The sequence below is a fragment of the Cydia fagiglandana genome, chromosome 7 (genome assembly GCF_963556715.1).
Source record: "Cydia fagiglandana chromosome 7, ilCydFagi1.1, whole genome shotgun sequence".
NCBI classification, from domain to species: domain Eukaryota; kingdom Metazoa; phylum Arthropoda; class Insecta; order Lepidoptera; family Tortricidae; genus Cydia; species Cydia fagiglandana.
In genome coordinates this window covers 18029301-18043475 of record NC_085938.1, presented here as the reverse complement: position 1 = coordinate 18043475, position 14175 = coordinate 18029301, and the positions used below count along the sequence as shown (strand labels likewise).

The 14175-nt window shown below is 44.8% G+C and overlaps 1 protein-coding gene across 1 annotated transcript in view; it reads left to right on the top strand.

The window, feature by feature from the left end:
* The first annotated feature begins 7 nt into the window (after positions 1 to 7).
* LOC134666067 (rho GTPase-activating protein 39) overlaps positions 8 to 14175 on the top strand; it is a 39345-nt gene continuing 25177 nt past the window's right edge. The window contains exons 1-14 of the mRNA XM_063523181.1: positions 8 to 112; positions 500 to 592; positions 1327 to 1455; positions 2692 to 2834; positions 3276 to 3390; positions 5540 to 5642; positions 6815 to 6924; positions 7472 to 7567; positions 8571 to 8704; positions 9821 to 9970; positions 11701 to 11834; positions 12129 to 12245; positions 12644 to 12796; positions 13488 to 13738. Of these exons, the coding sequence (XP_063379251.1) occupies positions 8 to 112; positions 500 to 592; positions 1327 to 1455; positions 2692 to 2834; positions 3276 to 3390; positions 5540 to 5642; positions 6815 to 6924; positions 7472 to 7567; positions 8571 to 8704; positions 9821 to 9970; positions 11701 to 11834; positions 12129 to 12245; positions 12644 to 12796; positions 13488 to 13738 (1833 nt within the window). The remainder of the gene's footprint in view (positions 113 to 499; positions 593 to 1326; positions 1456 to 2691; positions 2835 to 3275; positions 3391 to 5539; positions 5643 to 6814; positions 6925 to 7471; positions 7568 to 8570; positions 8705 to 9820; positions 9971 to 11700; positions 11835 to 12128; positions 12246 to 12643; positions 12797 to 13487; positions 13739 to 14175) is intronic.

The window sequence follows — 14175 nt, the reverse complement described above, 5'->3', positions numbered from 1 at the left end:
GTTGGTGATGTTTTATTCTAGGGTAGAATGGGTGGAAATAATCGAGCCCAAGACAAAGGAACATATGTATGCTAACCTCACTACGGGGGAATGCGTATGGGACCCACCTGAGGTAATGTTCTACTTTTAGTTCAATATCCTGAATACATGCATGTTCTTCGCAACATTTCGCTTATAAACTCGTCTGCGTGGGTTTTTAATGCCAGACTGTTAACTTCCTCAGTTTTGATGAGTATTATTTTCGAATTGGAACACAGTAATTGAATCAACTGTGTCCCATTTACGAAGAAACTGTAGCTTTTGTCTCACAAAGCAAAGTATACTTGAGTGATAGACGGAATTATGTAGTTAATACTTTAATTTACATTGCAGTATATTAACAATAGTTACTTATTATGACTGTAAACAATTATTTTACTTATATATTATTCTTGTGTATCATGCAACTGTTGCTGCAACCTATAAAAATCCCTTAACATGCTTATTTATCACATTTTAGGGAGTTAAAGTGAAACGGACAGATTCTTCCCAGTGGTGGGAACTTTTTGATATCAACACACATAGATTTTACTACTACAATGCATCAACTCAGGTATGATTACATGGAATACTGGAAATATCAACTTGTACAATCTCCATCAGATATATTAGAGCAGCCAAGGTTTTCACATTATCTGAACACACACTAACACCCTGACAATAGAGGCAAGTTCAGATATTTGTGAGCGCCTTGGCCGCTCCGATATATCTGATGGTGACTGTAGATATACAGCCTTGTTACTAAAGTAAGTTTATTGTACAAATAAGTGAGTTAATCCAACAGCTACCTTAAAAGTTTGCCATTTAAATAATAATGTTAACTCTTTATAGGCTATTGTGTTAAGGTAAACAATCTTGATGTGTCTTTTAATTGAAAAACATTTTAAAAATAAGTTATGGCAAATATGTAACAATTATGAAAATAATAAGATCATTTATATTCTTCTGCTTTCATAAGTAATAGTTACTGATTTTTAAAAGCGTTTTTCAATTAAAAGACATGTCAAGATCGCTTACCTTCTTTCAAGTTCTTTCTAATGCTAAAAAAACGAACATTACATATAAAAAAAAATAAAAAAAAATCATTTATTGCAGATCAAAGATCCATATAATGTTAGTAACAATATATTTTTTCTTCTCATATATTTGTACTTTTTCTTATGGAGAATTTTTCGGACTTTAAAGAGGCGATGAGGCATGAATCATGTATTCTTTTTAACATCGACCATTTTGAAGGGTTAAAGTTTAATTGTATAAGGTTAACAAATCGATTTCTTCTTATTGCAGACTACTGTATGGCACAGGCCAACGGACTGTGATATCATACCGTTAGCAAAGTTGCAGACTTTGAAACAAAACACTGATCCACTAAAAAGACGGGAAAGTGCCACACAGACCAACCAAGCTGCACCTCAGGTAAATATCTACTGAGTGGACTTTTTTCACGGCCCAGTAAGGCCATTTAATAATTTCACCTTTAGAACTATTAAACAATATTTAAAGCCTTAAGGGGTGACAGCAATGTAAGTATGGATTGTATGAGATTTCAAAGCCAAAATGACAGAAATGCTTGTTAATGTTCTATACCTCATTTCATGGCCATAATTTATTTTGGGTGCCAATTTCTTAAATGCAAATAGCATTACCTGATATTTTAATTGGGAACATAGCTGCCCAAGTCCAAGAGTAATTTACCAGTCAAATCAATTTTAGAATTACGATTGTGTATATTGTAAATGAGTGCTGAAAATACTATGAAGGTCTGGGTTTTTTATTTTCTACTTAATTTTACTATGGGTCATAAAACCTTGAAATTCGTGTGATGTAAGTAATTAATGGATGACCTCCTAGGTATATGAGATGTAATCTGTTTAAATAGTTTTTTATGTTAATAATTGCAATGAATTGTAGAAAAGGAATGCAATATTATTATTTTAATAAGTTTTTACATTTATGCATGATTTGTGTTTCCTAAGTTATGCATATTTAAATTCAATACTTTTCTACGAAACTTTCACTCTTACTCAATAACTAGCTGAAACAATAGATAATATTCATTGAATTCAATGAGAATTTCCATAATTTCCAAACAAGTTTAAGACTTAGTAAAATTATTCTTACACTATTTTAAGAATTTGCTGTGTAAGTATACTAGTTTCTGCACGTGACTTCGTCTGCGTAAAATGATGATGATGTTTGATAAAAACTACTCTATGGCCTTTCTCAGGGCCCAAACTATTTCCATACCAAATTTTATCCAAATCGGTTCGGTGGTTTTAGCGTGAAGAGGTAATAGACATATTTATATTTAATATTAGTATGGATATGGTAATGTTAATTTCTAATTAAGGTACACCCAGCCACAAAATTGCTTGGACCTTTAGTTAGTTAGTTAGTGCTTCTGGGCATTTCGTGCCTATTTTGCGTGAAACGAGGTAGCGCTACTCTAACCACCCCAGCTCCTCCAGGAAGCCTAGCAATGTTTTCAGGTTGCTGACTGCCTATTTTATTGTGCTCGGAGTCCCTAGGTATTGGACCCTTTATAAAAGAATTAATTCAACAAATTTGCAGCTGTACATTAATAAATAAACATCAACCTGTGATATTTTTATATTATAAATTATTACTTTCTAATAACTCATTACATTTCAGGCTCCATCATCAATAGATCCAGTGAGCAGCAATGGTAACAGCACAGCGGCGAGCGCCAGCAAACTATCGCCCAGCAACGCCAAGAATGTCTCTCTGCCACAGACCAGTCCTGTGCGGACCAGGCGCGCGCATTACCATCATAGGTGAGGAAATTATCCAAGAGAAGTGTCGATCAAACCAACTAACATTTCAAATTTTATAAATGTTCTAGCTAAAGTTGTGTAGCAAAATGCAAACTCGAGCAGCGGCTACCAGTAGGGCGTCTGGTATGGCATCTATGTTAAACAAATGCAAACATTTGCGGGCTCCGTAAGTCTAAGGTTCGGTTTATTGCAATTTAGCAGCAATACTCAAATCCCTTGGACACGTGACGCTTTGACACTCCGCCGAACACGATGATGAACGTTCGCCAGTGAGATTGATGTACACATAGTTGTTTTCCGAGTTACGCCAATTGATCTGTAGATTGTAGTCTCTGCAACTGGACCTAATTTTCCTGTAAATTTTTTCTGTAAGTAGTTTGTTCCCACTTGAGTTTGGCTTGATTATAGTGACGTTAATTGAATGTCAAACTATTTGTTCAGGAATAGCGGAGAGAGGCGAGGCAGGCTGAGCGAGGACGGTGCGAGCCAGCTGTGCCGGCACACCGACTCCGGCCGCTCCTCCGACAGCAGCGTCAGCAGTCAGCGTCGCAAGCAGGTGACTCACCGACCAATAGCGGAGAGAGGAGGCAGGCTGAGCGAGACGGAGCGACCCAGCTGTGCCGGCACACCGACTCCGGCCGCTCCTCCGACAGCAGCGTCAGCAGTCAGCGTCGCAAGCAGGTGACTCACCGACCAATAGCGGAGAGAGGAGGCAGGCTGAGCGAGACGGAGCGAGCCAGCTGTGCCGGCACACCGACTCCGGCCGCTCCTCCGACAGCAGCGTCAGCAGTCAGCGTCGCAAGCAGGTGACTCACCGACCAATAGCGGAGAGAGGAGGCAGGCTGAGCGAGACGGAGCGAGCCAGCTGTGCCGACACACCGACTCCGGCCGCTCCTCCGACAGCAGCGTCAGCAGTCAGCGTCGCAAGCAGGTGACTCACCGACCAATAGCGGAGAGAGGAGGCAGGCTGAGCGAGACGGAGCGAGCCAGCTGTGCCGGCACACCGACTCCGGCCGCTCCTCCGACAGCAGCGTCAGCAGTCAGCGTCGCAAGCAGGTGACTCGCCGACCAATAGCGGAGAGAGGAGGCAGGCTGAGCGAGACGGAGCGAGCCAGCTGTGCCGGCACACCGAATCCGGCCGCTCCTCCGACAGCAGCGTCAGCAGTCAGCGTCGCAAGCAGGTGACTCACCGACCAATAGCGGAGAGAGGAGGCAGGCTGAGCGAGACGGAGCGAGCCAGCTGTGCCGGCACACCGACTCCGGCCGCTCCTCCGACAGCAGCGTCAGCAGTCAGCGTCGCAAGCAAGTGACTCACCGACCAATAGCGGAGAGAGGAGGCAGGCTGAGCGAGACGGAGCGAGCCAGCTGTGCCGGCACACCGACTCCGGCCGCTCCTCCGACAGCAGCGTCAGCAGTCAGCGTCGCAAGCAGGTGACTCACCGACCAATAGCGGAGAGAGGAGGCAGGCTGAGCGAGACGGAGCGAGCCAGCTGTGCCGGCACACCGACTCCGGCCGCTCCTCCGACAGCAGCGTCAGCAGTCAGCGTCGCAAGCAGGTGACTCACCGACCAATAGCGGAGAGAGGAGGCAGGCTGAGCGAGACGGAGAGAGGCAGTTCAGGTTATAAGGGCCATATTTTGTCTGTCGTACACGCGATTCTTCTCTGGAACGGACATGCAACTTTCGTAATCGAGTACCGTAAGTGAAAATGCACACTGGCAGGTCAAGCTTGGTACTTTTTATGGTACCGTTCCGAAAGAGTGCCAAACGCAATCCATTTTCGTTGATTAAGGCGGTCTTTAAAATGGATGCGAATTCGCACGTCGCTCCGAGCACCGGTGTGCGAGCGGGACATCGCTATATACGTGCATAGCTCTGTCACGCTCATACACTGGAGCGACGTGTGCGATAACCGGCTAAGTACTTAATCAAAATGTCTTCTCTGTTTGTTTCGTCAGGAGTGAGTGTAAGTTTATTTTATTCTTTATATTTGCAAATGATTGTTTTAGTTGGTACTAAGAAATCATTTGTTTCATTTCTTCATTCTTCATGTATGTCCGTGACTGTACATTCTCGTTTCAGATTGAAACGGGTTTGGATTTACATACGATTAGCATATGACCCAGTTGTTCCACTGACCCGCGTAACGCGTGACGTAACTTTAGATTTAGATACACTATCGTCCTAAAACACTGTATATAGTAACTCGTTTCATGGCTAATGTACTAAAAGCATATTAAATCAAAATAATGCAATTGATTGATTCACCGCAAAACATGTAACTGCTGAAAATATAAAAACACTTTGTTAATTAATGAAGAGAGAAATTGGACGGACTAACCCCCTTATTCATAAACGTGCTACAAGCTTCAATTAGCTAATAATCGTTTGTCTTTATCTGTCATTTTGACATTTGGGTATGGAACCCTAAAAAGTAAAAGTTGAATCAGTGAGTTACTCGAGTATCTCGGGCACTAGCGACAGGTAGAGGCCAACGGCCTCGGCGCGGCACTCCTCGAAGGCGGAGCCGAGCGTCGTGAACTTGCTGTCAATAATTGAGACCCGTTTTTACCCTTTGGGTATGGAATCCTAAAAATAATCGCGGCACACGAGGTAATCATATGTGGCCTACCTGAATAAATATTTGACTTTTTAACTGTATATATACCTGTTCCTAAATGTAATGGGTTGTCTATGTGTAGCAGGAGCTGGCGGCGGCTGCGTGCGCGCCGGTGTGCACGCCGCAGCTGCGCAAACGCAGCGGCCCCGCGCCGCCGCTCGAAGCCGACAAGTGGTCGCCGCACGCAGGTATATACGCAACACTGTTACCCGATTATAGATTATACAGGGTGTGTCTGACCATTGGGCTTTAAATCCAGGGCTCGATTCTACTCGTTAAACTAAGCTACTTTTATTATGGCACCAACCCCGAAATCTCGAAAAAATTTTTTGCTTTTTCATACATTTTGGCTGATCAGATGTCGACGTTTTCTATGGAAAAGGAAAAAAACAATCCCCGATTTTAGGGTTGGTCCCATAGTAAAAGTAGCTCAGTTTAGCGAGTAAAATCAAGCCCTGGATTTAAAGCCCCATGGTCAGGCACACCATATATGTATGACTGGAGCTGTATTAAATAATAAATAAATATGGGGCATTATCTATGAAAAGGGACCTTATTGTCGATGGCGCTTACGCCGCATAGCGTCGCGCGATGTATTTATATCTGAGCTTCATTAATAATGGCGTAAGCGCCATCAACAATGAGGTCCCTTTTCGTAGATAACGTCACATATTATGTCGTCGTCTTAGGTTATTAGGTTGACCAACCGACCTAGCCTCGCATCACAGAAAGCTCAATAAGGCTTGTGTTGTGAGTCTAGGCGACGATATATTACGACAACGATACACCACCGCTCTGAAAAGCTGACTTGAGTGAATGATTTCATTTTCATTTATTCAGTGCAAACTAAAACTACATTTCATACAAACGTATTACAAAAAGTATATTTAAAGCATAAAGTAAATAGTTTACCACGAAGCCATAGAGAATGACTAGAGAATTATTGACCGAAAAGTCTAATGCTCAACAACATAATACTTTCCGGTCGGTGCTACATCTATTGTCACAATGAGAGTACTACTACTGCTACTTAAAGTACTGATAATTCCACTACTCGATGCTAGATGTCGACTATGAAAATACTAATCTTTTTGGTGCCAAAACTGATGTATGGAGTGAGCACTCTTGTCTTACTATATTTCTCTATGACGAAGCTAATGAAAATGCCACTGTTGATATTACTTAACCCTTTGCCAGGCTGACAGGTCAAAAATGTGAATCGAATGTCAGTCTTATTGATCGGAAATATAACACATGTTTGAAGTGCCGTATGTAGGAAATATATATCCCTTACCCTTAAATATATACCCTGGTAAAGGGTTAATAATGTTACTTCACCCGTATTGAACGGTTGTCGCAGGGTTGAACAGGAGTGGCAGCTTCGTCTCGCCGCGGAAGGACGCCTCGGACGACTCCATGCACGAGAAGTACTTCAAGTCCGTAGAGAGCACACCGTTGACCAAGCGCAAGGTACACACACACATGCATTTCTAAAGTTTTGGGCTGCTCAAACCTAATGGCTCCTCTACACGATGCGACATAAGGGTGGTATTCCACCTGTCCAATTTCTTTGTCCAATGTCATTGCATCTCACTGTCTCATTAAGCAAAATATGCATCGTCGTATGCAGTTGTTATGTTTTAGCTTAGCACGGTAGTATTGAAAAATGTCGACATATTTATACCAAATTTTACTGAAGCTGTTTACTTACATTTGCTTACACGTGAAAAGTGATGCCACTGTCCTTGGTATGAGCAAAATAACTTTCTGCACCACTTCACGACACATGAAAACCTTTTTTACTATAAAAAAAACGTTGTTTTTGTAAACCGATTTAGCCCTCCGTCAGTGAGTGTCATCTTGGTCGAACTGAGGTGCCCAATGGGGTAGTTTGTACCGCCTACCTTGGGGCAGTTAATGTCGGATCATAATTGAGCGGACAAAATGCTCCATGTTGTTTCCGTTCACTGCCTGGGCCAAACTATAGCTGACTTTACCGTCTGCTAATGATTATCAGTTGAAGCAGCAATCGGCGGGGTCGTCGTGCGAGTCGGCCTCCCCGCAGAGCCCGAGCAGCCCCCTGCAGAAACCGCAGCCCCAGCCCTTCCTACAGGTACGTACAAAGATTTTGGCTCAACTGTAAAAATATGGGTGTAGCCACCTTATTCCTAAATATGTCCCATAGTTCTTAATTCGCTGATGTAAGAGCTGTGGGACATATTTTTCAGATGATTTGTGCACCAATATTTTTAAGTTACAAGATTTTATCGTTGATTACACATTTCTTTCCACAAGCAAATATCAAATAATACTCATTGATCAATTCTAACAACCCCAACAATTAGTTTGCGTTGTTTTATCACAGATATCAGATCAGGTCCATGTCATTATGATATTGCTTTGCCATCCGATTAACATATGTATGCATAATTTGGGCTCAATCGGAAATCGGGAACTGGGTCAGATTTAGTTTCCAAGATTTGACCCACATTAACAAATAGGGCAAGGAAAGTAGCACCATATGTACTTTAATAGTACATTATTGTCGAGGCTCGGAAGTAGCTACTTGCAGGCTGAGGATTCGTTTTAAACGGACGACCTTGGGAGTCCGTTTAATTGAATCCGAAGCCAGCAAGTAGCCTTCCAGCCGAGTCATATATAGTGCTTTTCTCAAAAATGGTGCAAGAAATATTAATATCATAGAAATATTTTACAAAAGCAACATTCTTACGTATATATTTTCACAGAACAAAGCCCTTGCCGCCTTTTTATTTTTTTTTAATAAAAAAATAGAAGTGTATTTTTCTGCCGAAAATACGCCAACCTATTTGAGACAGCTAAATAGTCGCGGTACTAATCATCTGTTTGGCTGTTTAATGGGCCTGTGCCTTCATTTGATATGGCCATTTCAACTTTTAAAAAGTTTGGAACTCGACAAATAATGGAATTTATATGCAACATTGCAGTCCTAAAATCGAGACTGCAATGTTTTTAACTTTTTAGTTTTTGACTGACCATAAACTCCGCGCTTCGCGACCTATTTTTTAGATGGCAAAGTCGACTTTGCCGTCCATTTTTGAGAAAAATAATGAAAATGTGTCGTTTGTCCTGTGCAGACATCGGCGGCGCGGCCGTCGCTGGTGTCGTCCATCTCGCTGGCCACGGACGCGGCGGGCGGCTCGCGCGTCATGCACAGCCTGGAGCGCCCGCACCAGCTGTCGCGACACGCGAGGGAGCGCTACTCCGACAGGTACCGCCACATAGTTACTTGTCGTCTATACACGTCGGCGGCGCGGCCGTCGCTGGTGTCGTCCATCTCGCTGGCCACGGACGCGGCGGGCGGCTCGCGCGTCATGCACAGCCTGGAGCGCCCGCACCAGCTGTCGCGACACGCGAGGGAGCGCTACTCCGACAGGTACCGCCACATAGTTACTTGTCGTCTATACACGTCGGCGGCGCGGCCGTCGCTGGTGTCGTCCATCTCGCTGGCCACGGACGCGGCGGGCGGCTCGCGCGTCATGCACAGCCTGGAGCGCCCGCACCAGCTGTCGCGACACGCGAGGGAGCGCTACTCCGACAGGTACCGCCACATAGTTACTTGTCGTCTATACACGTCGGCGGCGCGGCCGTCGCTGGTGTCGTCCATCTCGCTGGCCACGGACGCGGCGGGCGGCTCGCGCGTCATGCACAGCCTGGAGCGCCCGCACCAGCTGTCGCGACACGCGAGGGAGCGCTACTCCGACAGGTACCGCCACATAGTTACTTGTCGTCTATACACGTCGGCGGCGCGGCCGTCGCTGGTGTCGTCCATCTCGCTGGCCACGGACGCGGCGGGCGGCTCGCGCGTCATGCACAGCCTGGAGCGCCCGCACCAGCTGTCGCGACACGCGAGGGAGCGCTACTCCGACAGGTACCGCCACATAGTTACTTGTCGTCTATACACGTCGGCGGCGCGGCCGTCGCTGGTGTCGTCCATCTCGCTGGCCACGGACGCGGCGGGCGGCTCGCGCGTCATGCACAGCCTGGAGCGCCCGCACCAGCTGTCGCGACACGCGAGGGAGCGCTACTCCGACAGGTACCGCCACCTAGTTACTTGTCGTGATAACACGTCAGTGGAGTCCCTTCACTGTACTTGGACTCAGATTGCACCATTTTAAGTTTAGAATTTGTAGCCCTATTTTTCGAGATTTACAATTTTATACCTGTTATCCTCTTCTCCGTGGCGAGGCCCGCATCGGGCGTCTTCTGTGTCATTGTATAAATTCCAATTTTTTAAACTTCAAGGTCACTTAATTTCAAAGCGATAGAAGAAGGTCATCTGTTTACTTATCACAAAAAAAGACCTTTACGCTGGATTATCTTGCAGGCACCTCGACAAAGATCGGCTGGTGGAGTTAGAGCGAACGGAGCGCTTCGACAAGCAGGCTGCGTATAGTGTGGACAAACCCTTCCGGCAGACCAGCTTAGACCTGCGACATCACGCGCCTAATTGGCATCCGCCGAGGGAGTTCACTAGGTAATCTATATTCGTCAATAGCCGACAACTGTAGTGGCCGAGCGAGATAGTGCGTGTTCAAGCGTATTATAGAATTGTCGACGTGTTAACCCTTTATATGGCATATTTAATTCCAATCATAATTTGATTTTTTTTAAATTTATTTATTGATTTTTTATGAACTTGCTACGGGTAGGCGGAGAGGAAATTAAACAAAGAGTTAAGAAAAGTAACTAATTTATTCTCCGCCGCAAGCACACGAATAGGTCGTAGGGTAGGGTTCTAGGCCGGTACTGATTTTGCTCCGAGGACAGTTCCACCACGCAAGTACTCCCCTGAAGCTGCCGGAGCCACTGCGGGTTGGGAGACGGACGAGCTGAGGGACGTCAGCTGGGGCCGCTCAGGAACTGCCGGACTGGTCTGCTTCGCCTACGGTCTTAGCCGTAACTAGGCCCCCTGGAATTTATTTCCATTGTGTGAAGGAAAGTTCTTAATATGTCTCCGCTGACTGTACCCGGCACGGCAAGAAGCAAAGCAGGAAGCAGTACTGCGTGATGATGATGGTGAAAGTTTGGTGATGTGCGGAATGGTACAGTCAGACGGAGTTTACACTTTGCACTGATGTTATGTTTAAAAGAACTAGTTATAAAACAAAACTGAGTATAGGAATCTAACGGTCAAAATTTGAATTTAAAAAGTACTGGAAATTAAATTAACTCATAGACTTTAAATAAACACAATTTAGCAATTAACACGAGATGAAATAAGAGTGAAATGTATGCAAGAGTTCTTGAATTAAGTGGCAAGCAAAATCACACAAAGAAGTAGCATAGCGAAATAGCCGTTAGAAATAACATTTAAATCTACCTGCTTAGAATAAGCGTAAGAAATGTTCAACACTTACCCAAAGGGGATTTTGAACACTAAAAATGATTCCATTTGCACTAAATAAGTGCAGGAACGAAATGAATAAATATAATCGTACAATTCATTCTCGCCGGGAACGACAGACGTCGCTGCGCGAAGGCAAGCGAGCGTGCGCCGGCGACGAAAGCTAGATCTGTCCTGCCCTGATCGACTGGCGCGCGGGCCCGCGCGGAGAGAGGGTCCGCGGGACGGGGACGCCGCTAGCCGGTTTACGTCGAACAAAAGAGTGTTGCTCGAAGTACAGTGAGTCGCAATTAGAGGGAACAGTTTTGTATAAATAATATTAAAGTGATATTATTTTAGTGTATAGACAAGTTATTATTATTAAAGTATTTATATTTTAATGCGATATACGTTATTTTACAATCTAATTTGATTTTATAAATGTAACCTAGGTTACGTAACGTATCTACGTTACAAACTTATGCTCGAAATATCATTTGATAATTACCAGTCGCTTTTCGGTAAAGGAAAACATATTTAGGACACCGGACGAATCCTAATAAGGTCTAGTCATAGACTAGGAATCCTCTAGACCGAGTTTAGAGCAATTATTTCATACAACCGATGATGCCAAAAATGCGGGGGTGCGCGGGAAGAGGTGAGCGCGCGAAGTCCCGTGCCGGGATTGGTCCGTTCAAAGAAACGGACGTCACACAAAGAAACTTTCGACTCGAACAAGGAGTAAAGTTACCGTATAAGTGGCAGAGGTCTTGACATAATTTTATTTCAGGAGTAAATAAGTACGACTGAGAGATTACTTCACTTATTTCGCTATTATAAGTATTACAACATAATAACATAATAGTAAAAATTTTCGCCAGAAGGCAGCAAGCGGAACCGGAGCGTTACACGTCAAGCAAAAGTTCGTTATCGTCCGGCAGCAGCAAGCGGCAAGAACCACACCACAACTTCATGCGGCTCTGCTCGGCCAATGAACAAGACAATATGGCCGCCGGTAAGTCGCCAGAAGCATGTAATATATAAATAATAAATAAATAGTATATAGTCATTTTCACACAAACTAAGTCCCACGGTAAGCTCAAGAAGGCCTGTGTTGTGGGTACTTAGACAACGATATATACAATATACAAATATTTAAAAACATGGAAAACATCCATAACTCAGGAACAGATATCGGTGCTCATCACACGCAGACCGATAAAAAAAAATGTCCTGTATAGTTTTCAAGTCCGCAGACGAAGCCTCTGTCATATCTTAGCCTAGCATTTAAAAAAGCGTATATTTTCAGTGAACTACAAGATGAAATGCATCAACCTGGACCCGCCGCTAACGGAGCCCAACGTGCAGAAGCACAACCAGAGGCTAGAGAGGTCCACGGCGCCGAGAGATCGCGCCAAATCGAGACGTGAGTCCTACTTTTATTATATACTTTATGATAACTATTTCCCAAGGGCCACAGAACCACAGTCTATAAAACAATAGTCATTCGAAGAAGCCGTCTAGACATGGTGGTTCGCGCGCACCCGAGCTGCATACATCGTCATTGTCAGCAGCTCGGTACTACTTAGGGCTAGCGTGTCTTATAGTAAGTCAAGTGTAAGTCTTGGGCAGTTGTGTAAAAGTCTGTGACAACCCTACTGTATTCTTGTGCGGTGTCGGCATTTACGCAAACATCAAAGGCGTCCACTGTCACTTTTTACACTGTGACATAATGCTCCGAGCCGAGTGCTTCGCGAGGCTAATTCCTTACGAGGCGGCTCTTTCTGTTTTGGCCTTATAACAATATATCAATATTGTGTTCAGGTCACAAGAGGCCAGAAGAGGTAGAAGAGTCTCCGCTAGACGCGGACGAAGAAGACGACGAAGGTTCCCCGCTGTACTGCAACTGGGACCTCCGCGGCATGCAGCACCTGCTGCCGCTGCAGGATTACATCATCCAGCAGGCCAAGCTGTCCAGTGAGTACATATACTTGTGAACTCATCTTCTTTCCCCTAGACCGGTAGTTCCATTAACTTGGGGTCGGCTCTCCTCGTCCGCATGATGCCGTGCGGCGTTGGTGTCAATTCGAGCTTCTTTGAGGTCACTTTCGACCGTCGTGTTAGCCAAGTGGAGGCTGATTTTCCATGACCCATGGCCTTGTGAACTGATGTCACAGGTATCTAAAGTATGTCTACTTATCTATTACATTTTCACAGTTATATCATCGAACTGGGGAGGACACAATATTTTTTTGGAATTCCTCATGGAGGGAAGAAAATTACACAGCTAACCTCACCCAACAAAAATAGAATCTGCAACTGTTTGGTTTCACCATTAGAAATTGTGAAAATAGAGCAATGCATACAACGTTCTACTGTCGCGTCACGCTTTTTATTTAAGAATTTTCGATTTTCGGCATTTGATTTTACGTTGGTTTTTTTTATTTGATAGCCACTAGAGTAGGGTCAGGAGTCCATCTGAGTTGCTATGACGAGCATCCTAAGGCCTCATTTAGTCGCAGCGAGAACTCGAATGCGAGTTTCATTACATTGCCGGTTTTGATCAGTCGGTTGAACTGGACGTTACAGTCCGCAATGTAACTAAAATCGCATGCGAGTTCGCGCGCCGTCTAAACCAGCCCTAAAGTTCCACAATGCTGTTTTGCAGGGGGCGGTCGGTACGCCGACGGGTCGGGGTCGGACAACGAGTCGGCGTCGTCTCGGTCCCGCTCCGGGTCTATGGGGTCGCGCTCGCTGTCGGGGCACGAGCCCGACAACGAGTCGAGCGACGGCGGCGCGCGCACGCCGGACGACGACGACGGCTCCGGCGTCTACCTCGCGCACCAGCACGCCGAGTACATGAACCACGGCGTCGCCTACTACAACACCTTCCACGAGCCCGACAAGGACTACCACCGGGTCAGTACAAACACCAACACTCTGAATCGATTCGTTGCGTGTTCCATTTTCGAAAACATTTGGCTGTGGCGCGGAACAATCATGACACGGCAGCCATGCCATGCGCCATAGAATATGATGACACTCCTCCCGTGTCATACGCCACACGTAAAAAACATTGATGACACGGCAGGCGTGTCATCAGCACCGAATCGGTTAACTGTCCATCGGCGGACCTTAGGATGCGTGAAAAAAGTTTTTATTTACCGCCATTTGACGTACAGTTTATCTTTTAATTAGTTTATAAGTAAAAAATCATTTGTTTTGTTGTTTTGAATGTAACTATAAAAAAAGTTTCGTGTAAAATGTGCGATAAAGATATTTCGGCAAGATAGCAAAGTGCCCCAATGTCGGCTCTAATATGAGGTTAGTGAATATATCATAGGCAGTCTATAATA